This window comes from Delphinus delphis, chromosome 6 (assembly GCF_949987515.2).
Source record: "Delphinus delphis chromosome 6, mDelDel1.2, whole genome shotgun sequence".
Classification (NCBI taxonomy): Eukaryota; Metazoa; Chordata; class Mammalia; order Artiodactyla; family Delphinidae; genus Delphinus; species Delphinus delphis.
In genome coordinates, this window is record NC_082688.1 from 51,423,668 (window position 1) to 51,450,400 (window position 26,733).

Here is a 26,733-nt window from a genome sequence, read left to right on the forward strand (position 1 = left end):
GGTAGCATCTTTAGGATTCTCTATGTATAGTATCATGTCGTCTGCAAACAGTGACAGCTTTACTTCTTCTTTTCCGATTTGGATTCCTTTTCTTTCTTTTTCTTCTCTGATTGCTGTGGCTAAAACTTCCAAAACTATGTTGAATAAGAGTGGTGAGAGTGGGCAACCTTGTCTTGTTCCTGATCTTAGTGGAAATGGTTTCAGTTTTTCACCACTGAGGACAATGTTGGCTGTGGGTTTGTCATATATGGCCTTTATTATGTTGAGGAAAGTTCCCTCTATGCCGACTTTCTGCAGGTTTTTTTTTAATCATAAATGGGTGTTGAATTTTGTCTAAAGCTTTCTCTGCATCTATTGAGATGATCGTATGGTTTTTCTCCTTCAATTTGTTAATATGGTGTATCACATTGATTGATTTGTGTATATTTAAGAATCCTTGCATTCCTGGAATAAACCCAACTTGATCATGGTGTATGAATGGGAGAAAATATTTGCAAATGAAGCAACTGACAAAGGATTAATCTCGAAAATTTACAAGCAGCTCATGCAGCTCAGTAACAAACAAAGAAACAACCCAATCCAAAAATGGGCAGAAGACCTAAATAGACATTTCTCCAGAGAAGATATACAGATTGCCAACAAATATACGAAAGAACGCTCAACATCATTTATCATTAGAGAAATGCAAATCAAAACTACAATGAGATGTCATCTGATACCACTCAGAATGGCCATCATCAAAAAATCTAGAAACAATAAATGCTGGAGAGGGTGTGGAGAAAAGAGACCACTTGCACTGCTGGTGGGAATGTGAATTAGTACAGCCACTATGGAGAACAGTATGGAGGTTCCTTAAAAAACTACAAATAGAACTACCATATGACCCAGCGATCCCACTACTGGGCATATACCCTGAGAAAACCATAATTCAAAAAGAGTCGTGTACCACAATGTTCACTGCAGCTCTGTTTACAATAGCCAGGACATGGAAGCAACCTAAGTGTCCATCAACAGATGAATGGATAAAGAAGATGTGGCACATATATACAATGGAATATTACTCAGCCATAAAAAGAAATGAAATTGAGTTATTTGTAGTGAGGTGGGTGGACCTAGAGTCTGTCATACAGAGTGAAGTAAGTCAGAAAGAGAAAAACAAATACCATATGCTAACATATATGTGGACTAAGAGAAAAAAAAAAAAGGTCATGAAGTACCTAAGGGTAAGATGGGAGTAAAGACACAGACCTACTAGAGAATAGACTTGAGGATATGGGGAGGGAGAAGGGTAAGCTGTGACAAAGTGAGAAAGTGGCATGGACATATATACACTACCAAACGTAAGGTATATAGCTAGTGGGAAGCAGCCGCATAGCACAGGGAGATCAGCTCGGTGCTTTGTGACCACCTAGAGGGGTGGGAGGGAGGGTGGGAGGGAGGGAGACGCAAGAGGGAAGAGATATGGGAACATATGTATATGTATAACTGATTCACTTTGTTATAAAGCAGAAACTAACACACCATTGTAAAGCAATTATACTCCAATAAAGATGTTTAAAAAAAAAAAAGAGGGAGGGGATATGGGGACATATGTATGCATATGGCTGATTCACTTTGGTGTACAACAGAAACTAACACAGTATTGTGAAGCAATTATACTCCAATAAAGATCTAGTAAAAAAATAAAATAAAAATAGACACCTGGGAATTCCCTGGCGGTCCAGTGATGAGGACTCCGCGCTTCAACTGCCGGCGGCCTGGGTTCGATCCCTGGTCGGGGAACTAAGATCCTACAAGCCACATGGTGCAGCCTAAAAAAAAAGAGAGACCTGTCCTTCTGTAGGATGTCTTTCAGGTAGGATCCATGAACATTTCCCGATTCAGGCATGCCTTCCGGGTGGAAACCTAAGAGAAATGAAACTGTGCTCTTCTCAGAATATGACCTCAGGGGCACGCGTTGGTAGCCTTGATCACCGGGTCCACGTGGTTCTTGGTCAGCTTTCTGCACCATACCATCACCATTTTTCTCTTTGTGATTGACACGTATTTTGTGGGAGGCATTCTGAGGCCACACCAATATCCTGTTCTTCAGTAGGAAATCTCTACACACTAGACTTAGCAGCCGTTGATGATTCCTGCCTGAGTCAGCTACTGTTAATAATCGTTGTTAAATGGTGATTTTCTGTTTCCAGGATTCTTTCTTTATTTATTGAACTATAAATTGGCACTATATTATATATTATAGCATTATGGACTCACAGATACCTGATTTATTCAGTGGATTGAAATCTGCTACTATCATTAATCATATTATTTTGATGCCCAAATTATCCCAGATTTGGACAGTGGAACCTAAGAGAGTTTTGGAGCCAGCTAGACCCCTGACACTTATTAAATAGTTCATCTGATGTGTGCTGACACTTGAGGTTAGTAACTAGTAGGTAGCACCTGTTATCTGAGTTCTAAAGGTGGTATGCACCTCAGGCAACAGGGGTCACCTGCAGCAAGATCCTTGTCAGGCAGGTAGACAGAGCACTCAGGTGACTAGAGGCAAGCCGATCTGAAGTTCAGCTTGTCAGAGACCATGTAGTAGGTAGAAGTCTTGAATTTTCAGAGTGTATTGCTTACATTCTCCCAGACCCTCTCCTTTGTCTTTAGCCTTCCCTTGGGTAACTCAGGCCCTGGTCAGCGTGGGCAGAGAAGTAGGGGCTGGGGCTGGGAGCACACTATGGGTTGGCAATAGCATGCCACCCATTCTTCCCTCTCTCCTCCACGAAGACACTTGCTGGCTGCCAGGGTCAACATTGTCTTTGCTACACAGAGATTTTCAGTGCCTGCTGTGCCCATTCGAGTTTCAAATATGGAGCAAGTTTGTGCTCTGCATCTCAACATGCTAAATCAGAGCCTGCATTCCCTGAAATATCCTCTCTTCTTTCTTCCTGCCCTCACCCATGCCACCCCTGTTCCTCCCAGATTAGATTTATCATACTTCTCAAAAGGAAATCCCATCATTTTTCTCTGCAGTGAGTCATCCATTAGTTTAAAGAAAAATATTTTCTTTTTTATTAGCAGAATGAGGTCATAGATAGAGCCCCAGAGGATGAGTACAAAGACTGATCCCTGTCTCTAGCTCTGCCCAGAGGAGCTGAGACTTGTCAGGCCTTCTCAGTTTCCTCTTGAATAGTTTAGGGGGGAAGATGTGGGCCACAGGCTGCCGCCAAATGCAGGCAGGCTCTAAGTTCTGGTGGTTTTAACACTATGGCTAGCACTTATCTAGTTGAGTAAGTAAAACTCACACAGTGCAAAGGAATTTGTAATACCACAAGAAAAATTCACAGGGACTTGAACAGTCCATGGAAAACCTAATGGAGGCCGCCGAAGAGAATTTTAATACATACTCTAGCATCTAGCCAGATCAGCCTTGCTAAGATGCAAATCTCATCATTTCACTCCCGTGTTTAGACCCTTCAGCAGCTACCTGATGCGCTTGAGAACCACAGACCTGACTCCCAGGGCCCTGTGTGATTGGGGCTTGGTCCCTTCTCTGCCTGGGTTCGTGTTTTCTTTATCATGCAAAGCTCTTTTCAGTTCCTAAAAGTGGCAGGTTTCACATATGCCTAGAATTTCTCTGCCTAGAATTTCTGCCATCCCAGTCTCCCTGCCACCTGCCCTTAGCCCAGTGGACTCCTCAAATACAGCACCCTGGCAGAACACTCCCTGCGCTCAGCCCAGGTGGGATCCCTGCTCTGCCCTGGCATAATCCTGTCTTCTACTCTCACAGCACTTATCACAGTTGCTTTTATATATGCATCCTTTGTCTGTCTCCTATAGTTCACAAGTTCTACCCAGGTAGGCTCTCTGTCCATTTTGATTTGCCCCTAGCAGTGTTTGCCACATGGTAGGTTCGTAATAAATACTTACTGAATGAAAGAATAAATCCATCTTTCAGTCTGACGGTTGCATCTTCCCCAGGTCAAATTCCCTCTCTGGGGTGTGTGAACAGGTAGACCTGGAATGTGGGACCAGTATGAAGAGGAGTAGTGACGGGAGACAGTGGAAGAATGTGCAGGTTAATGTCTGTGGGGACAGGTTACAAAAGCAGAGATAAGATCAGCTGTGGAAATCTGACTATTTAGGGGGAGAAGCCAGAAGGAGTTATGAAGAGTTTCGGATTATGAGAAAAAAAACACATTATAACTTAGCCACGTCAACAAACCAAGCCTGTAAAATTGAGTTATGCTACGTACGACGTGTCGGTTGGCCTGGTATTTCGCATGAACTCTGGCATGCACTTTGCTTTTCTTCATGTTGTCATTTTATTTGAACAAAGCATTTGGGTAGCTGTTTAAAACAGCTGCAACCTGAGAAGAAGTCTAGGTGAAATCAGGTAGGTAGTATAAACTCCATGGAACAGGGATTCAGGCTTTATAGAACAGGCCCTAACATCTAATAGGTGCTCATCATTTGAATGAATGATTGGATGGATTTGTTAGTTAGGAGGGGAAAAGAGCAGATATAAAAATAACTCTTTGGTAAATGAAAAAGCAAGAGAAACTCTCATCTGCCATACATTCTTGGAAAACAGAATGAGGAACACTTACATTGTTATCCTTTTCTTTGTGTGTTCTCTAACAAACGGTATTTCTCAATAGATTTGGTACGAGAAGCTCCTTGGGTCTCCGTCTTAATGCTGACAGTGTCATCAGGAGAGCTTTCCAGTTAAACCTGTCCAGAAGGACCTGTTCCACTTCACTGTCTTCTTCTTCCCCTGCTCCATGCCGGGAAAAGTTGATTCGCTAGCTCAATTACTTTCATACTCTGAGTAACTTCATGAGAACTTCTCTCTCTTAAAGTTCATCTCTGAGTTGATCCTACTGCTTTTCTCTCCTGCCTCTCAGCCTTAGCTGATGTTGAATCTTTTTGACTGCTTCAGACAGCAGGACGCTTACCCTCTGCTGCTTTTAAGTATGGGAATCTGTGTTTAATTATGTGCTTCTAGGGGATTGACTCAGCTCTTAAGGCAAAAACTTCATGCTTCATGTGAGAGGGGGCAATACGGTAATGGGAATTAGCAGAGTTCTTCAGTTTCAATAGTCAGGTAGACTATCTATCTGGTGAAGAAAAACACATAGTGTGTGGAAGTCTTGGCACATAGGTGCAATTATTTTTCACGGCACCATTAGTCAGTAATTGGGCCTAGAGTTTGCAGCAGTGAAACCAGAACAAAGAAGTCATTGTATCCTAATTAATAGATAGAGTAATAATATCAAAGTTTTGTCCATTTAAAAGTTCACCGGGACACGTTATTTCAGAAACCTCCAGTGTTTTTTGCTCATAGTAAAGAATGGCTCACTGTGATAGTGTATGTAGAAAAGTATTTAGTGGTTTCTGGCTCAGAAATGGCATTTTTATTACCCTGTCACTTAAGCATGATGGTGTGGTTCCACTGAGAAAAGGAAGACTTGGAGACCGCAGCTTACATGGCCAGATTCTCAATTGCTATATGTGAATTTTTACTCTGCTCACTGCCTTTAGCATAGGCACTCTAGGCCTCAACACCACAGTCTGCACTCAGTATCCACAGGGGATTGATGCCAGGACCCTTCAGGGATACCAAAATCCGTGGATGCTCAAGTCCCTTATATAAAATGACGTAGTACAGTTGACCCTCCGTATCTGTGGGTTCCACAGATAAAGAGGGCCCATTGTATTGACATTTTGGACTGGATAATTCTTTGTTGGGAAAGGTAGGACCCTCCTGAGCATTGTAGGATGTTTAGCAGCGTTCCTGGCGTCTACCTACTAGATGCCAGTAGCACCACTTCTTCTGGTTGTGGCAAGCAAAAATGTCTCCAGAATTTGCTAAATATCCCCTGGGGGCAAAATCACCCGCAGTTGAGAAACACTACTAGCAGGTTAGTACTCCCAGACTAATTTCCTCTAATCTTCTACCTCCTGGCCAGTACATTACTTTTTATGTCTTCCCAAACCAAATATTTGGATATTAAGTTTAATTTCCTTGAAAAGTTAGAACCATATAATGCTTTATGAATCTGAATGAAATGACTTTTGAAATATCCATATCTCCATTGCACTTTGTTAATGCAGAAAAATTGCAAGGAAAATTTCAAATTGTTCTTGAGTCTATACACTTGCCCTTGTCACAGAGCGCTAGTTTTACAGGTAGCAAACATATAAATAAAGAGTAGAATTAACCATCAGTTTGTTGATTTTAGCTTTTCTCTGAACACATGGGAATTTGGTCTGGACTTGGGGAGTTGTCTCTAGTTGGTGCTCTCACATTTGGTGTTTGGTTACCCCAAATTGCTAACTGTACAAACTGGGTTGGGGGAGAGAAGAGGGAAGAGGGACTCTGACCCTTGGTGTCTAGGAAGTTGGTCGACCCAGAGATGATGGCAACCTGAGAAGCCAGGTGGACCACTGTTAGAAGCCCATCCACTTAGTCTGGCACACAGATATAAATTCTGGTGGTTCCGCCTCTTCGCTTCACTTCTGCCTTGCCTTTTATTTATTTATTTTTCTATGCACTACCTACCCCCCTCCCACTAGACTGTGAGCCTTGTGAGAACAAGGGCCTTGTCTCCTTTGTTCATACTGTGTCCCCAGCTCCTACAATAATAGTACCTGGAAAATAGTAATAAGAGAGAGAGGTGTTACCAAAATTGTTTTTCTTTAATCAATATTGATTATAAATATAAGTTAAATACATGAATCATTTTTTTATTTGGTTCTCATGTCACGCTTGGGTACTATAACATTTTAACTGGTCCCCTTGAATTTAATCTCTTTCCCTATCTCAGTTTAATCCACACACAGCTATGAAGACCATCCTTGTTGAGCCTTTTAGCCCCCTAGCACAGGGCCCGGTATGCAGTCTATCAGTGACTAAATGGACGAGATTCCCCTGCTCTGGGACCCAGTGTGGTGTCCTCTTCTGTACTTGGTCACCCCCCTCTCTTCTAGCCTCGTCTTTCCTTGAGCTGCCTGGCTCTTCTCCACCACCTACCCGTCTTTCCACTTTACTCTGTCATCACTTACCTTGTCTTCAGAACTCATCTCCTGGTTAACTCCATTCTGTTTTGATCATTTATTCATATATCATCAGATTGTGCTTGTTGATAATATACCTTTGTAACTGACCTAACTTAGTGTTATGTTTAGGGTGTTCGGCATTTATCTCACAGCTAGACTGTACCTCATTTTATTTCTTATAAATCCTTCCTCCTACTCTTTCCATTGAATAGGACCATTTTCTGCACCCAATTAAGCTTTCAATAAATGATATATAATGAAGGTAGAGGTGGTGCCAGGAGCAGTCTCTACCACTGGATTTCCAGACATTCAGAAAATTCTTGTAAACACCAGGGACAGCTCTCTGATTCCAGACTATTTCGTTAGAAGCTGTTACTTTCCGGATTCCAGTTGCAGATAACAGCCAGTGGGTTTTGGCTTTGTATAAGCAGGCATAGCTCTGTTAGTCCAAAAAGACTTTTTAGGAAGTTAAGAGTCTCCTTTATAACCCATTCAGAGATTTTTGTTTTTAACTGTTGTTTTTACACATCCTTAATTATTCTTGAATTTATCAAATTTTTTGTGATGAAAATGTTTTAATGTAACATCTCCCCCAGTTTATCATTAAACATTTTTCTTTTCAAGATCTGGTCTTAATTTTTTTTTTTTTTTTTTTTTGTGAGAGGGAGAAGACACTGAGGAGAGAGTACTGTATCCATTAGAGTTCAGTTTAGCTCTAAGTAACAGAGACCCCAAACAAACAATAGCTAAACAAAATAAAAGTTTATCTTTCACATAAATGTGTAGAGGTAGGCTTTCCAGGAGTAGTGTAGTGCTCTGATCCACAAAGCTCTTAGAGACCCAGGTTCCTTCTAGCACCTTGTTCCTCCATCCATAAGTATGATCTCATAGTCCAAGATAGCAGTGCTATTGTTCCAGTCATCACCTCTGCATTCCAGGCCGCAGGATGGAGGAAGGAACAAAGAGAAAGGCTGTCAAAGAACAATTCCTGTGTCTTTTAGGGGAGGCTTTTGGGAGTTGCTACATGACATATCTGCTTATGGCCATACTAACAGCAAAGGAGGCTAGGGAAATATAGTGTTTATTTGACCAACTGAACAAAGAGAGTCCTATTAGTGTAGAAGAACGAGGTAACACATACTGAGGAACATCTAGTTATCTTTGCTATGGTTGCCCCATACATCCCTCTGTCAAATGAACTTTCTTGGAGTTTATTTAAATACATTCCTCTTGCTTCAAAACAGTGACTTCTTGTAATCATATTTTTTTAGAAGATAAATGCCTATGTGTTGTAAAAATTTGTAAGAACAACGTTAAAATCACCATGATTCCACAACCTAAAGATAATCACTGAAACAGCATCATGTAAGAAATATCCTTAACACTAATATAGAACAAGCAACTTCAGAGTACAGAGTATTTAGATGTTTTTCTAAATCTTTCTAAAGGTTCTCTGCTATACTGTATATGCATTTATTCCTTCAGTAAACATTATAAAACATCTTAGTCCCCAGCATCTTGTTAATTCATGTGTGTGGTTGGAAGGGAGAGCAAAGAAAGAACTTTTAAAAATTAAATTTGTTGCTCTCAAGATACTTACAGTCTAGTACTGAGAGACAAGACAAACATATATGAAAAAGTTGGTAAATCAATCAGGGCATATAAGTGCTGTATTTGTGTTAATGTATGTAAAGGTAGACTAGAAAGCAGAAGATAAAATAATCATGACACTAGGCGTCTTTATTTAATGGTAGAATAATTTGTACCGTGGACAACTGTTTGGAAAAATGACACCTTGAGAATATATCATGCTTTTTAGTTGCTGGAGAATGAAATTTGGATTACAAGTCCTTAGAACAGTCTGATCAAGCTTAACATGGTTAAATTCTAACCTCTCCTGATTCCCAGATATAGAAGTCTGAAGTTCATTTAGAGATAATTCAGCATGACCTGTACCTTTTGTGAACTTCAGAAATAACTAAAGATGGGCCAGTTGAATTTCGCTGAAAAATGGGATGTGCTTTTTTTTTTTAATCCTGACGTTAGTGCATTTTAAAAAAAAGTTTTTGAGGAGAAATCAATGAAAATTAACCTTTCCTAATGAAAATGCCTAAGTGGGAACATTAACGATGTTAAAAAGACATACACAGAAAAACCTAAGCGCTATACCAAAATACTAACAATTGCCACTAGATGGTGAGATATGAGTGACTTTTTTTACTTTAGATGGTCCGTACATAACATTCTTTTTTTGTATTCCTCATCGCGTTCTTTTTTTTTGTAGTATAATTGCTTTACAATATTGTAGTAGTGTACAATATTATATATAGGTGTACAGCATAGTGATTTTTTTTAACAAGCAAAGTGGCTTTTAAAAAGTTATTTTATTTTATTTATTTTATTTTCTAAGAAACCTTCACTCGTGGCAAAGGCACAGTGGAGATGACTGTTAAAGGATAACTCCTTGATCCCTGTCCTGAGCCGAGCGCTGGGAAGCTTTCCGCCCGCCCGCTCTGGAACCCATGCCGCGGCGGGTGCTCTCGGAACCCACAGAGAACAGTGGGGCCCATTGTGCCTCCGGCTTCCTCAGGTGGCCCAGGGCCGAGGCCGCCGGTTTCCACACCAGAACACACACTCTTTCATGAAGAAGGGACCTGTGCGGCAAAGACAGAGCCTCTCTGTGGAGACATTGAAACTGCTGGCTTTCTTTTGACTCCTGGCAAAACTGGCCAGAAGCACACACGTTTTCAAAAGCTCCGGGCTTCCTGTTTGCATTCAGAAAGCGGGGGCCGCCGAGTAGCTGAGGGCGCCCGGGGGTGGGGTCTGCGAGCCGCTGCGACCTCATTGGTGAGGACCCGGCCTATGGCGTGTGCGCCCGGCCCGCCGGCCGAGTTCCCCCAGTGTCCACCCTCCTGCGCTGACGGGGTGGAGAGCCTGGGACCCCGAGCTGGAGTGCGGGCGGCGGGCCGGCGGGAGCGCAGCGGGCGCCCGGTAGGTGTGCGGCCAGCGGGCGGGCGACAGGGCCTCCCCCGGGGCGCAGTCCCCGCCGGCCCGGGAGCGGGGCGGGCGGCAGCGGGCACCTGGCCGGGAGGGTCTAGGCCGGCCCAGCTTAGAATCAACGCGTGCCGTGAGATCTGTCTGACACCCAAGCCTGCCGTTTTTCTTTGCTGATGGAATTTCAGACAGCACTGGAAACAGGTCTGGCTGCATACTTTGAGTGAGCATGTTGCCCTTTGTGGAGTTAAAAAGGAAAGAAGACACGTTCTGTTAGCCTGAGCACAAGTTTCCGGGCGCAGAGCTCCCCATCAGCTTACCCTTCCTTAGGCTAGAAAATGATTGGTGTTGAACACCTCTTTCGAATAGAATCCTTCTTCCACGTGGTTTAAAACTGAAATCTAATGGCCAGATTCTAACAGCCAGAACAATTTAATGTTGTTTTAAATGAGGACACGAAGAGAACATAAGCTTTTTATTCCTCTGCTTGGCATTTTTCTTTTCTGTACTTTTCTTTCCAGCGTTTCAGAGGGAAGCGGGGGAGTGGAGGTAAAAGGTTTACTCAGAGCTTTCACACTGTCACATTCAGCACTGTCAAGGGTGGAAGGACAGGCCAGCAGTCTCCAAATTGCTGGAAGTACCTGGACCTTGACAGTAGTTAGGTGGGCTTTTACACCCAAGGAGAGGGGCAGGGGTACAGATGGCTTGCATTTTTAATCATCACTTTGGGATCCTTCTCGTAGCTCTCAAATGCAGATCGTGGTATTATGACTCTAGGAAAACACATTACTTAATCTTGCAATTTAAATAAAAATGGCCTTGGTTTTCAGTTTGAAATGCATAGCTCAGGTCAGCAGCAAGGTCTGTGCCTTGAAAGATTCCTGTTTCCTTTTCTAAATGGTTTAGCCAGAAGTAGCATTTATCAAATGCCACATGATCCAGTGTTTGGAGTATAGGTTTGCCCTTATTTTCATTCTCCTTTGCATCTGTTTGGATCCATCACAAATGCAAAACAAGGTATTCTTGGAATAGTGAATGTTTTGTCCAAAAGAAGTCAAAGAGGAAAACACGTTTGGGGTTTGGTTTTGTTTTTAAATGGGAAGACACACAACATAGGTGAAGTGAAGTCTGTCCTCCAACTGTTCTTGCCCCCATGCTGCTGGAGTTAATCACTCAGTGTCCCCTGTGTCCCCGCTTTCTCTGCAAGGAAGGTGTCAAGGCAAATTGTGACCTTGTGGGGGTGGTCAGGCACCGGGGTACGCTGGCCACCGGTTAGAAGGGCTGTATGGTCTGCAAAAGAGCAGTAGGTGGGAGAACTCAGGTCCAGGCTTCCTGGATCTGAACTGACTTGATCTGTTACTTTAAGACTTCTCACTTTTTTGTGCCTCAGAGTACACTTTATAAAGTAGGCGTCATAACGACTGCTGTCTATACTTCAAAGGGACTGTAGACGGCAAAAGAAATGATCAACTTGAAAATGCTTTCCAGTCTTTTTAATGCATTCTTTTTTTAAAAATCAAGTATTTAGTAAGGACTTACTGTGTGCCTGGCTCTTAAAAATCATTTTCTCATTACATTCTTTTAACAACCTTATGATTTAAATACTTGTTTGCATTTTTACTCAGGGGGAAACTGAAGTTCTGAGAAGTTTGTTAACTCTCTCACCCAGTTGATAAGCTGTAGATTCAGGGTTAGAGCATAGATTTGTCAACTCTTAAATCATACTAGTTTACCACACTGCAATATACGACACGTTAGTTTTTACCATTATGAGTATTACATGGCGTTATAATATTCTCTTCTTTCTCTCTTAGGAAAAGCAGATGATGTTCTGAATGGAGATCATGACAGGGGACAAAAAGGTCCCTATTTTGTGGAGACCCCCTATGGTTATCAACTAGACTTAGATTTCCTCAAATACGTAGATGACATACAGAAAGGAAACACCATCAAGAAAGTGAACATCCAGAAGAGGCGGAAGCCATCTGTGCCACGCCCAGAAACCAGGGCCGCACCTGGCCATCAAGGTGTGTGGACTTCCACCGAGTCCCTCTCATCCTCCAGCAGTGATGGCAACAAGCAGTTAGCCCAAAGTGAAGTTACATCAGCTCCAGTCCCAAGGCCACCTGCCCTTCTGGAGACCTCACCCACTTTTCTTACCATCCCAGAAAGCCGACAGCTGCCACCACCATCCCCGCAACTCCCAAAGCACAACCTTCATGTCACCAAGACACTGATGGAGACCCGGAGAAGACTCGAACAGGAGAGAGTCACCATGCAGGTGGCACCTGGTGAGTTCCGAAGGCCCAGGCTGGCCAGTTTTGGAGGCGTGGGCTCCACGAGCTCCCTCTCCTCATTTATGGGTTCTGGAAACCACAATCCCGCCATGCAGCAGCATCAGAATGGATACCAAGGCAACGGGGATTATGGTGGCTATGCCCCAGCTGCTGCCACCACCTCTTCCATGGGGAGTTCCATCCGCCACAGCCCTCTGAGCTCAGGGATCTCCACTCCAGTGACCAACGTGAGCCCCATGCACCTGCAGCACATCCGTGAGCAGATGGCCATTGCCCTGAAACGCCTGAAAGAGCTAGAAGAGCAGGTGCGAACCATCCCTGTGCTCCAGGTGAAGATCTCTGTCTTGCAAGAGGAGAAAAGGCAGTTGGCTTCACAGTTGAAAGACCACAGAGCTGCATCCCAGAACGATGTCTGTGGTGTGAGAAAGAGGTCCTACAGTGCTGGGAACGCATCCCAGCTGGAACACCTCTCCAGGACCCAGAGAAGTGGCGGGGAATTATACATTGACTATGAGGAGGGAGAAATGGAGGGGGCGGAGCAGAGCACCCAGAGGATAAAGGAATTCCGGCAGCTCACAGCAGACATGCAGGCCCTGGAGCAGAAGATCCAGGACAGCAGCTGTGAGGCCTCCTCAGAGCTCAGGGAGAACGGGCAGTGTCGGCGTCGAGAATGCCAGTCTGTGGCTGTGGGTGCTGATGAGAACATGGACAGCATTGTCGTGCACCACAGGGGCGCCAGGTCCTGTAAGGATGTTGCTGTAGGCACGGTCACCGCGACGAGGAATTCTGGGGTCAGTGTGACGGAAGCCATGCTTGGAGTGACTACCGAAGCTGACAAAGAAATTGAGCTGCAACAGCAGACCATAGAAGCGTTAAAGGAAAAGATCTATCGCCTGGAAGTACAGCTTAAAGAAACCACCCATGACCGGGAGATGACTAAACTCAAGCAAGAGCTGCAAGCTGCTGGCTCGAGAAAAAAAGTTGACAAAGCTATGATGGCCCAGCCGCTTGTTTTCAGCAAGGTGGTGGAGGCAGTGATACCCACAAGAGACCAAATAGCTGGCAGTCACGTGGACGTGGTTGACACCTGTGTCGGGACCTGTGTGCAGACACATAGCGTAGGCGTCTCCTGCCAGCCCGATCGTGAGAATAAAGTGGTGGGGCCTGAGCTGCCCATGAATTGGTGGATTGTTAAGGAAAGGGTGGAAATGCACGACCGATGTACTGGGCGGTCTGTGGGGACGTGTGACAAGAGCGTGGGTGTGGACATCAGCGTCTGTGAAACAGGCAGCAACACGGAGGAGTCTGTGAGCGACCTGACACTCCTCAAGACCAACCTGAATCTCAAAGAAGTCCGCTCCATCGGCTGCGGAGATTGCTCTGTCGATGTGATCGTCTGCTCCCCAAGGGAGTGCATCTCCCGGAGTGTGAACACGGAGGCCGTCAGCCAGGTGGAAGCTGCTGTCATGGCAGTGCCTCGAACCACGAGCCAGCACAGCAGCACGGTTCTAGAACAGGTGTCCCAGTTCACCAACACCGAGACAGCTACCCTCACAGAGTCCTGCACCAACACTTCCCTCAGCACCATGGACAAGCACACCAGCACCCGGACTGTGGAGATGCGGACTGTGGCGGTCGGAGAAGGCCGCGTCAAGGACGTCAGCTCCGCTAAGATGCGGTCCGTCGGAGTTGGAACGGTGCTCTCCGGCGCCTCTGGGTTCGACAGGCCATCCTCTGTGAAGACCAAAGAGTCAGGCGTGGGGCACATCAGTATTAACGACAACTGTCTGGTTGGTCTGAAAATGAGGACCATAGCTTGTGGCCCTCCACAGTTGACAGTGGGGCCGAACGGCAGCCGGAGGAGTGTAGGGGTTGGGGACGAGCCCGTAGGAGAGTTCGTGGAGAGCCCCCAGCCCCAGGCTCCGTCCAGAATGGTGACAGGCTTGGATCACTACATTGAGCGTGTCCAGAAGCTGCTGGCAGAGCAGCAGGCGCTGCTGGCTGAGAACTACAGTGAACTGGCAGAAGCTTTTGGGGAACCTCACTCACAGATTGGCTCCCTCAACTCCCAGCTCATCAACGCCTTATCGTCAATCAACTCCGTCGTGAAGTCTGCAAGTGCTGAAGAGCTGAGGCCTGACTTCCTGAAAACCAGCCTGGGTAAGGTCACAGGTAGGTGGTGCTCCTGAGGGTCCTGGGAGTGAGAGAGGATGGGGGACAGTGGAAATCCAGGAGGTAGGGATTTTTTTTTTTTTTTTTTGCCTGGCGGAGCTATTTTTTGGAATCATGGAGAAAGCTTCAGAATGGTAATGGGTAGAATGAAAACCAAGAATCTAAATCCATAAGCAGCTCTGCTGATTCTCATTATCTGATAGTTTCATTAAGGCTAGAAGAAGAAAAGCATACTAGTGTTGGCTGGCTTAGGGGCTGTCTTGGGGGGCTGCTGGTTTGCTAGATGTCTTTCCGTTATGTACTTGCTCATTTTATACAGGATGGCCTGAAAAAAAGTCCTGCCCTGTTTGTATCCGCAATTACCAGTGTATGATCAATGAAAAAATACTGGTATGAAGTGTTTTTAATTAAAACTTTTTATGAGGGGACAGAGATTCCATTAATTCATGTATCAGTTCAACAAATAATGATTACATACCTGCTTTGTTTCAAACATAGGTATAGGCTCTTGTTTTCATGGTGCTTACATTTCCAGTCGGGGGCACAGGCAATAAACAATATACCTAAATATGTCAGGAGGTGGTACGTGCTATGAAGGAAGGAACTCCACTTAGAGGAACAGTGAGTGGTGGCGGAGAGGTGAGGGCAGTTGGAGATGGCGTGGTCCAGGAAGGCCTCTCTGACAAGGAGCCCCTGAGTCAGAACCCTGAGACAAGGGAGGCCTTTCCCACTGTTCATTTTGTTAGGTGCTTACATTTTTGTCTTTCTCATACTTTCCCTTATTCATTGGGATTCCTGCTCACCCTGGCTTTTCTTTTTTCTTTTAATAAATTTATTTATTTATTTTTGGGTGCATTGGGTCTTCTTTGCTGTGCGTGGGCGTTCTCTAGTTGTGGTGAGCGGGGGCTGCTCTTCGTTGCGGTGCGCGGGCTTCTCGTTGCGGTGGCTTCTCTTGTTGCGCAGCATGGGCTCTAGGTGTGCGGGCTTCGGTAGTTGTGGCACGTGGGCTTCAGTAGTTGTGTCTCACGGGTTCTAGAGCGCAGGCTCAGTAGTTGTGGCGCATGGGCCTAGTTGCTTCGCGGCATGTGGGGTCTACCCGGACCACAGCTCGAATCCGTGTCCCCTGCATTGACAGGTGGATTCTTAACTACTGCGCCACCAGGGAAGGCCCTGGCTCTTCTTTAACTTGAAGCTAATGATGGAGAAATTACCCTGGAAGATTTGGTGACATGCTCTTTCCCTGTGAGCCTCACTAAAATAAGTTCCCCTGTTGTCAGCTGCATGTGGTTCTAATTGGACATATTATCATCCTACCACTGGGTTCCATTCCTGGCTCTCGAGCTGTCACAAAGCAGCATGACCTGGGGAAGGAAAGTCATCCTTCTTTAGACTTCCTTGTGAAATGGGCAGTCAAAGGGCATCCATCCTGTAAGGTTGTCAGTGTGTTCATCACTGACCCCCAGTGAGCACAGGGTGGCCTTTGTCGTCCTGGGTGGGGGGTGCTGCTAGCACGTCCAGTGTGGTTTCTTTTGTTGATGTGCCAAAGTGTAGCTGAGGTTTGGGAAGTACTAAAGAAACACACTCTACTCTGGCCCAGTGCTACACATAAAATGAGTTAAAGTGCTTCAAATGATTGGTGTAGTGTGCATTAAATTTAATTTTATGTGGAAACGTGCAGTAGAGACTTAAATGTAACTTAATAAACAAAAAGTTCAAATTCTTTGTTTCCCTCTATAACCAAAAGAGCAATGGTTAAAATAGACTGAAATAGATTATTTTTATATCTTCTGAGGTTTCACCTCCAAACCTGAATTAGTTTTTAGTAGCTGTGTTGTGGACCAGATAGCTTATTGTGGAAAAAAACTGAACATGACAGTGACAGCTGATGTATGACATATTTTTGCCTTTTGGAGTTAAAGGAGTCTAATAAATTTACAGGGAGTCATTTTAGAGTCAAGAGATTAAAATGATGTTTGAACCGAAGCAAGGTCTTAAGTAACTAATAATATGTCTGTTTCTACTTCTTTTTAAAAATCATGATGTCAGATGTTGAAGTCAAAATGAAACTCTTAAATACCTCCAGACACACATGGTACAGTGCATCATCCGTTGTAAGAGCATTTTCCTGCCAGCCTTCCTCCCTCCTCCCAAAACAGGGGTTTCTATTTCACATTCCTGCCAAAAATATTCAGGTGAATCGTTGGGGTAATCTGCCTGGCACCCAGAGCATCAAGACCCAGGGAGGAGGTTTTGACTGGCTGTGTTACAGTGTTTTTTGGTCTATTTCCAGTCACATTGACATTCCAGACATCACTATTTCGATCTGACCCTACACATGAACACCTGATTAATCAGCTAAAATGCAGGAGACCTACAACATTTGTGAACAAAAGTATAAATATTCTTCATAGAACTTACTTGATCATAGTGGCAGCTCCCTCTCAGAGCATGCAAGAACAACTTTAAATTATTTCTGTAATTCCCATCACATTTGTATTTTACTTTAAAGTTCTAGTGAAGGAATTAGGTTAGGAACTCAATCCAGAGAATTACATTTTTGTTATCTCGTGTGTGTTGTATGGGCTGGAAATGAAAGCAGTTCAGTGTAGTAGAGATCTCAACGTCTGCAGGCTGTGAAGAGTGAAGGTGTGTCAAATGTACTCCAGCTTATTGTTCACACCGAACACTACAGAATATTGCTCACATACAGTCTAGAATACATTTCTTGACCTTGGGGAAGATGGCGGAAGAGTAAGATGCAGAGATCACCTTCCTCCCCACAGATACACTAGAATACATTTCTGTACCGAAAGGAAAATGGAGTATAGAAAGGTAGTCATCTCAAACTTTCTTCCCCAAATCAAATGATAAGAAGTTTGAGTTTGACATCGCCAAAAAGAGCATATAAATGATCACTTATGTGAACCTAGTACTTTAGTTTAAAGAGTTTAAGTTTGGGCTCCAAAGCCAGGTATTCTGGGTTCGAATTCCTTCTCCGCACTAGGACAGGTTGTCTTTGTTCCCCTACAGGGTTGAAATGAAGATTTAGTGTGTCAGTGTGAGTAAAGCATTTGGGATAGTCTGCACCACAGAGGATAAATGCTGGCTCTCATTGCTGTTAACTGTTTTCTCCACTTCCAGAAATGGAAACGTAGATCTAGAACAAACTGCCAAACAAATGCGCTACAAATAGTCTTTTGTGTTTAATGCAAATTATTGTCTTCGTAATTCTGACTGGCCATCGCCTTCCCCCACCCCCCAATGGTTACACCTCCCCAGCTAACAATTTTATCAAGCTAAGGAAATATATCAATAACAATGGGAAAACACAAAATGAGTAGAATAAATTTTCAATTCAGATTCTTTCAGAATCTATGTCAAAGCTCAAAATGAAGCCTAAAATTAAATTAGGTGTATATTAGTACCAAACCCAGAGAATTCTCTTCAGTTTTCCTAGGGTTGAAGATTTGAGGGTATTGCTTTTTAGTATGCAAAAGAGCATTATTTTTATCAGCAAAATAATAATGCCTAACACTCCTATTCAATTTCTTGAAGTTATAACTGGAGGATGTGCTCATAACACATTAACAGTTCAGAAGAGCATAAAATACTGAGAGCCTCCCACATGCTCTCATGGGGTAACCCCTTGTGTGTTTGGTGTGTACAAGTGTGCAGGTCTGTATTTTAGACACATTCTGTTTTGACAGCATTTGAATCGTACATATTCTCCTATGTCATTTTTCACGTGAAACATCACAAACATTTTTTCAGGATTTAAGAGACAATGTCACAGTTTTGATGCAGCTGGAATTTGGTGGTAATCAAAGATGATCTGTAAAGTACTTTTAATTACTAGTAGTATGAGTTTCATGTATTTAATTTTCTTTCATGGAATTAAGAGGTTAAGAGGAAATAAGTTTCTCAGAAACCTCAGGGAAAAAAATGTTTATTCTTTCTGTAAATCAGTTGGGTTGTTTTGGTTTGGGGAGTGGGTTACTTTTTTTTTTTCCTTTTCCTTTTTCCCTCTGGAGAGAGGAGGAGGAGAGAGAAAATTCTAGACAAATGACTTGCAGTTACAAATACTTGAAAAATATGTAACTGTCTCTGAGCAAATAACAAACAGAACTATCTAAAACAGTGGAACTTAACTGCCTGTCACATGATTTATAGAAAATTCATCTCTCATACTGGAATAAAAGAACTGCTTTTTAAATCAGCTTCCATATTTGCACTCTTAGTTATCTTGGGCTTGCTAAAAAAATGTATGAACTTGAAGTCATTCCCATAACTGTGAAAGCAATTTTGTAGACAGAGATCTGAGCCAAAGCAAAAGCAGGGAAAATTAAGTCATTACAAAATACCATTTCTAGTTAGTTTTCTTACTTCAAATCATATACCATTTACTTGTCCCAGTACCTTTCTTTAAAATCACAATTTTCTTTTAGTAAATGCTGCAAGCATTGAATAATCCAAACCAAATGTTTCTGGAACCCTGCGGTGTGTGGTAGCATGATGTGAAAGTCCATTGACCCGGAGGTCAGAGGGCTGACATCTGGTTCTGGCTGCCCAAGAACTTGCAATAACACTTTAGTGGGGTTTGGGCTGCCGTGTCCTCCTGTGTCATGAGAGGGTAGGATTAGATTTTTCTTGCTTGGGCCCTTTCAGCAGAATTATTCTGTAAAAGTAGCTCTTCACCAGGCTGCCCGTCAGATTCATCTGAAGAACTTTTTCCCCCCAAATTCATGAGTTTTCTGCTGCAACCCACTGCTACCACCAGCCACTCAATAGGCACACTTGGGCCCTATTTCAGGGAAATACTGTTGGAATAAACAGCCTTAAAGGGAGTCTTATTAACCTGGGCTCCATAGCTTCATGAATAGTTTTGTGTTTGGAATTTTGGTGAAGAAAGTGTATGATTTTTTTTTTTAAACTTTTTTTTTTTTTTTTTTTTTTTTGCGGTTTGCGGGCCTCTCACTGTCATGGCCTCTCCCGCTGCGGAGCACAGGCTCCAGACGCGCAGGCTCAGCGGCCACGGCTCACGGGCCCACCCGCTCCGCGGCATGTGGGATCCTCCCGGACAGGGGCACGAACCCGCGTCCCCTGCCTCGGCAGGCGGACCCTCAACCACTGCGCCACCAGGAAAGCCCCGAAAGTGCATTATTTTTATCAGATTCTCAGAAGGGATAGTTGACCCTCAGAGACTGAAATTACAGATCTAGGACATCTGTTACAGACCTTGGTTAAAAGCACTTCAGCCCTGAGGAAAATCTTTTACAAAGATTTAAAATCTACCACCTTTGTGAGCCCTTCAGTTGACACTTGTTTGAAAATCTTCTTCTTTTAAACTGATGCTTTATCGTTTTAAATGGGTATTAGTGAAATGTATGCACTCTGGAAAAAGATGCATGTTTACTTTGACACTTCTACTCTGAATGAATCTGTGAAGTATATGTTCATTTCTGGCTAACGCATGGAGATTGGTGTTTTTTAAGAACAGAAATGGCTTTAAGTTCCTGGATGTCCAGTCATAAACGATGAAAGAATTGTTGGTATTGGGTGATGGTTACAACTGTTTGTTCTTCCTCCAATCAGCGAGGCGTTTGTATCTCAGTAAAGATGTTTATAGTCTACTCTGTTCCCATCTCTATTCAGGTCAATTGAGAGCTATGCATTCAGTGTCAACTATATGCAAAGTGTGGTACTAAAGCAGAGAGAGAGAGAAAGTGGTCAAAGCCTGGAACTTGCAATCCAGTTGGGAAGCCAAGACACATATACCAGAAATATGAATGATAACCTATGGGGGGTATATGTTAGCCACCAAATAATGTGAAAATAAAAGTGCTTGAAGAATTCAGCTGCAGTTAAGCTCTCTGAGGTTTAGGGAAGAGATGAGTTTAGTGTGGAGAGGACGACGACATTAGCTGCATCTGGAAGAACACGGAGCACATCTTGTTTAACCCAACAGTTAATGCAGCCTGTCAGCGTAGGTTTTCTGGGTCAGGTCTTGGGTTGGTGTGTAATTAAATGTGGGTGGCGTTGTGGTGAGGGAGAATCTGATTCTTAATCCACTCAGCATTTTAATTTCTAAGTACCCACTTTTAGATACGTTCATGAGAGCTCTCTGGTATGTTCTCAGGAAAATACTAAAGTGGCCCTAGAAATTATTACACTGCGGCTCTTATCATTTAGTGGCTTTATGTTGGTGGCCACACGCATTGGTATTCAGGCAGAGTTCTGAGCGATGAGCCTGCAAACAGAAAGGGATTGTCCTTTCTCCTCCATCAAAGCTACATACTTTCCCCTTACAGGTAATGTGTACCAAATAAAGAAGGTGATACTTCATGAATAATCTCTGTTGTCTATTCCCCAAACCAACATGTGGGCTGAAAAGGGTGAATTTGTGCTCAAGCCCTTTTCCTTATGGAAAAACTAGAAGTGTTATTTTAGACCTCTTTGAATTCTTAATTACACTTCGGGAAAATGCCTAAATGATTGAACGGCCTCCATTATGACTCAGAAATTTCAGTCCTACCTTTTTGACAAGTAAGCTAGATGTTCTTTAAAAGTCAAATCAGAATGTTTAAATGAAAATTTGGCACAATAACATGGTCAATTAGTTGGCGGCACTGTTCATAATTGTGCTTTTAGAAGGCACTTGGCATTATAAATAAAAATATGAGTCAGCGTGCCAGAAGAATTGCAGTATGTGAGCAGGGCAACTTTTAAGATCCATTTAAATATATTTTTAAATATCAGTTTTCTAACAGATTTAGAAACAGATTTCTATATACCAACAGCTAATACCCATTCCAGATGGATAAATATCACAGAGGAAACTGGAGAAGGTGATCTCTTTAAAAACTTCTCCATCTCTAGTTTTCATTGATTTTTTAAAAAATATCAAGTACTTTGCTTTAACTTTTCTAAAGTCAAAAACGTAAAAAAAGTTTTCCTTTTGAGTTACTTATTTTTCATTACAGTTTGCCTTAGCTAGTAGTATAGTTATCCATGTATTAAATGCTAAGCGTACTTTAGAATTAGAATTAATACTTCGAGGATGCTTTTATTTTCCAGAACACTGAGATTTCTCTCATTTGCTGTCTTTTAGTTATCACTAATCTGGTCAAGTCATAAAATGAAGCTCATGCTTTATTGGCATTTATGGCCATTATAAGTTTGAGTTAACGACCGAAGACCACACAGTTGCCCACTCCCCTGTTCACTAACTCCCCAGTGGTGCCTTCGGAAACTTGCGCCCTGGGGGGAATTTTGAGCAGCTAGGCCATAGTACCAGACTTAGGAAGGTGTTTGGTAATTATTCCTGTTGTTTTACCCTTATTGTTTGCATAGCATTTACTGTTGCTCATGGACTTCTACCATTAGTGGTCCAGGGCTGCTAACTAAACCAACAATAATTCCTAATAATTCACATGGTCCAAGTTGATGGAGTGAAACCGGAGGGAAGTCTAAACTCTTGTTTTTGGCAGTCAAGTTTTGCACTGTTTTCAGCAAATTTTTGATTGGTTAATTTAATTCACTGGTTCTCAATCCTAGCTGTACATTAGAATTGTTTGCAGAGCTTTTAAAAACTGCTAATACTTGGACCCACCTGCAGATATTTCATTGTATCTATTTTTAAAAGCTTTGCCGCCAGCTCAGGTGACTCTAAAGGGCAGCCAGGGTTGAGACCATTGAATTTTGTTGGCCACTTTATTTTTGGCTTTCTTGGCTGCACTCTTCCTGTGTTTTACTGAAACACAGCAGTCATTTGTCAGTCTTATGCTGGTGCGTGTGTCATCTTATGTGTGCCCGCTAGCCACAATGGGTCTTTATCAAGTTCAGACAATTGTTTCTGGGTCACTCAAGAGAGCCAGAGTTTCAACACCATCTAAAAAACATTTTCTGGCAATAAAGATGACAAATTTCCTCTGATCCAGCTAATGAGAACTCGTTTAACGCTTAGCGTTGTTCTTTGCCTTGCTAGTTAGACTTAACAGAATCCCTGTGACTTTCCATTGAATTACACAGGCATTTATTTAAGGCTTTCCATTGTCCAGCACTGTTCAGAGCACTGAAGAGGACCCCAGGTATGAATGTAGCGTGGAGGGACTCAGGGACTTCCATTCTCACAGAGCGAACACGTGTGAGACCAAGGAAACGGAGGGCAGGGTATATTCTGGTCTGGACAGTAAGTGCTGCGGAACAGTGAGGGGAAAAGGTCTTTGTGGAATGGTATCATAGGAGGAAGACTAGAGGAAATAGAAATGGTGCCAAGCCTTGAAAAGAGTATGGGTAGAATTCTGCTGGTAAAGAAAGCTGAACTTCTAGGCTGGTAGGACAGTCTAGTAAGGAAGGGCACAGAGGAAGGAGTCATTAAGTCACCAGACCACTCTGAATGAGTAGAGGGTAGGAGTTGTTGAGCAGTTAAACTACCCCAGGAAAGAAGCAGCTGTCCATGTTCACTGTGAAGGATCCTCAGATGCCTGCTTGAGAGGGTGGACCTTGATTGGAGAAGCTTTAAAAAGCCCTAGTTTATAAAACTAAGTTCTGGAGGAGTATTTGCCTCCAGTGGGAAAATTATCTGGAAAAGGGCAGCAGGTGGGAAGTGTGGATTTACTGGGTTGTTAGAAACGTTCTATTTCTGAATTAGGGAGGTGCTAACACAGGCATGTACATTTCCGAAAATTCATCAAACTCTACACTGAAATTCTGTGCATTTTACTGTATATAAATTATACCTCAATTTAAAAATATTTTTTAAAGCCGTGTTTAGAAGGAAAGAGAACCTATGGATTAAAAGACTTAAAAACCATAGCAGCCAGTGGAAATATAGGACAGAGGTTCTGTCAAGCACTCTATAAAAAAAATTTTAAGAGATCATTGGAGAAATGTGAATACTGACCAGATATGTGATCATTTTAAATTCTCTTTTTTTAGATTTGATAGTTTTAGCTTTATACTTACTTTTTGAGAACTGTGTTAGGAATATATACTAAAATATTTATGAATGAAAGTGGTAGGGTCTTCAGCTTGTGCTTCAGAGGAATCCAGTTTGAGTGGTTGGAGGAGGTGTAGATGAGCCCAGATAGCTGATCATTATTGAAACTAGTGCTGGGGACAGAGGGGTTTATTATACTGTTGTCTACTTTTGTGGCTGTTTAAGGTTTCAGTAACAATAAAAACTATTTATGTACTTGCATTTTAAAAATCATTGTTGGTCCTTGAATGGAGAAGTGGTTAGTGACAGTGTTTCTCTAGGAAGTATTCTGGTACTTGAGGATTAACATACTGAGACTCTTTGGGGGTTACTGCAGTCATTTCAAAGTAATGATGAATGAAGTTGGAAAAGGAGGAATGAAGACAAATGCCCTGCTTTGTTTACTTCAAGTAAGACAAAGGAACTTGAGACATTTCTTATTTGCTGTTAGGGGGACACATCAGGTCGTGGGGGCAACTGAATATTATTTGGAGGACTACAGTTAGTACTGTCTGTGTGTGCTGAGGAGAGAGGTGGATTTGTGAAGGAATCACCAGGGAGCACCCCGTGCCTCCGGAGCTAGAGGAGGGAGCACTGTGAGTGGACAAAGTACCATTTGCAGAATTAGGAAATGTCAGCCACACTAAAAATTCTGTGATATACTTGTGTGTGTGTGTGTGTATAAATTACGTAATAATAATCCAATTTTTCTGCTTCACCAGTAAACAAATATTTTTTAAAATGTAGTTTAATTTTTTTTTTTTTTTAGAAATTTATTTATTTTTTATTTGTTTATTTTTGGCTGCGTTGGGTCTTCGTTGCCACGCACGAACTTTCTCTAGTTGTGGCAAGCGGGGGCTACTCTTTGTTGCGGTGTGGGCTTCTCATTGCGGTGGTTTCTCTTGTTGAGGAGCACGGCCTCTAGGCATGTGGGCTTCAGTAGTCGTGGCACGCAGGCTGAGTAGTTGTGGCTCGCGGGCTCTAGAACGCAGGCTCAGTAGTTGTGGTGCACAGTCTTAGTTACTCCGCAGCATGTGGAATCTTCCCGGACCAGGGATTGAACCCGTGTCCCTTGCACTGGCAGGTGGATTCTTAACCTCTTTGTCACCAGGGAAGTCCAGTAAACAAATATTAAGTACCTAACATATGTAAAAGCAACCTAGAAGATGTGGTGAGAGAAACAAAGTTGATTAGAACCATGTGGCACCCTCAAAATATTTACAGACAAGAAGGGAGTCTAAGACAGTCATGCGAATCAACTACTACATTGTATTATAGATCTTATAAGAGAGTCTGAAAGATGGGCCATGAGAGTTCAGAGAAAGGAGAGTTAATTTCCGGTAGGGAGATGAGGGAAGGCTCGGAAGAGGAAGCGATGGGAAGGTTGGCCATGTGAGGGAGGGTGGGGAAGGAACATCACCAGGTAGAAGAAAATAAGCTAAGGCAGGTGTGCTCTTAGGAGAGTAAGAGACCCCACTTTCTACACTGGGAGGAGTTCCATCTACTGGGGTGCAGTTCACACCCCAAAAAGGACCACAGGTATGGTGGGAAATAAACTTGGAGAGGTAAGTTGGTGCCGAGTGGCAGGTGGTGTAGAATCTGGCTAAATAGTATGGACTACGTTTCCTGAGTGGTGGGGAGCTTTTTAGGTTTCGTTTTAGCTGGAGTTAGGATGGGATTTGAGCTGAGTGGGAGTTCTACTCTGCAGCAGTGCGGGAGAGGGGGAAATGTGAAGGAAAGGGGACAGTCAGGATGCTACACTGGTGGCCCAGGCCAAAGTTAGGTGGTAGCACCAGAACAGAGAGAAGAGAGGCACTGTGGAGTTGGACCGATCCAGATGTGGTCATAAAGGGAAGGGATCACGGTCAAGAAGGCCTTGGGGGTTTGATTTTGGATGGCTTGGCTATTAATGCCAATTATGCAAAAAGAAAACACCAGAAAAGCACTTGAGAAAAGGATGAGTTGCAAGGATTTTTTTTTTATACCATTTAGCCCATTTTATTTGGTCCTAGCATCACACACTTCTACAACCTTCTCCTTCCTGACAGGCAGTAATTTGGAATACACCTGTAAGTGTGGAAGTCTTCAATCAGGAGGGCCATTAAACTCCCAGACATCCCGGCATGAGCAAGAGGTGGGGACCACAGAAGGGAAACCCATCAGCAGCCAGGATACCTTCCCCACTCAGGAAAGCACGCTGTCTCCAGTGAACCTGACAGACGACCAGATAGCCGCTGGCCTCTATGGTAACTTTCCTCACTTACGGCCCCTCTCGGCATCAGGGTTCTAGGACCAGAGTTGTCAGCATTCCAATCTAATGCCAGTGTGCCTTATAAATTGACCTGGAAGAATGATTACACAGTTGTTAGGAAGGTAGGCCTAGATTATCTTTAAGATTATCAAAGAAAGCCATGCAGTCCCCTTAAGAAAACTCATCTGATGTTGCAAATTACAAAATATTTTAAACAGCATTTCACTCTTTCATAGTTTGGCAGGTATACATTTTTTTCCAGGTTATCTCAACTGAAAAAAAAAACACTAATAATCCCTATCTTAGTGCCTAGATGGTTTCTGAGGATCAAGTGAGACGTGACATCACTTTATAAACAGTAAAGCCTGATACAGACGCTAGTTGTCACTGCTTTTGTTATGTCTGGAAGGACGAATGGTTTTTCTTTTTCACTTAAAGAACATTATTAATGGAACTTTGAAGTATTTTCTTTGCATGCACACAATTTTCCAGTGGATTTTGGGCAAGTTTCTCATATATACATGCCAAGATCTATATTAACATGAATAAAAAAATAAATGTACATGAAGAAAGCATACCTGTTCACTTAACTTGTATGGGTATGAGTTGTATTAATTTTGATCACCATGATTCACTTTTCCACAGTATGTACAAATAATGAAAGTACACTGAAGTCCATCATGAAGAAGAAAGATGCCAACAAAGATTCAAATGGAGCGAAAAAGAATCTTCAGTTTGTTGGCATTAATGGAGGGTAAGGAAAGATGGTGGTACTAGTGTTTATACGCGGTCTGTCTGTTTCCTTTGCCTCCTGCCTACTTAAGTCATATTTAAAGGTGCCTGGTCTGGAATGCTACCACATCTGGGTGACGGAAGATTCCCTCCTCAGAAAGGTGCATTTGGGCTTCTCTTCTCTCTTCTTGCTATCTTTAAGGATATTTCACTCTTGAAAGGATACGTGATGAAGCTGAGTAATTTACATCTTCTCA

The 26,733-nt window shown here is 43.0% G+C and overlaps 1 protein-coding gene across 7 annotated transcripts in view; it reads left to right on the forward strand.

Moving 5' to 3' along the window:
- Nucleotides 1-26,733, forward strand: part of KANK1 (KN motif and ankyrin repeat domains 1) — a 192,599-nt gene that overhangs the window by 152,167 nt on the left and 13,699 nt on the right. For 5 of the 7 annotated variants that reach the window (XM_060014667.1, XM_060014669.1, XM_060014666.1 and 2 more), the window contains 3 exons: nucleotides 11,862-14,516; nucleotides 25,542-25,739; nucleotides 26,390-26,498. In XM_060014667.1, coding sequence (XP_059870650.1) covers nucleotides 11,862-14,516; nucleotides 25,542-25,739; nucleotides 26,390-26,498 — 2,962 coding nt within the window. Of the gene's footprint in view, nucleotides 1-9,984; nucleotides 10,045-11,861; nucleotides 14,517-25,541; nucleotides 25,740-26,389; nucleotides 26,499-26,733 lie in introns of those variants that run through there. The other 2 variants (XM_060014670.1, XM_060014665.1) reach the window with 2 other exon arrangements.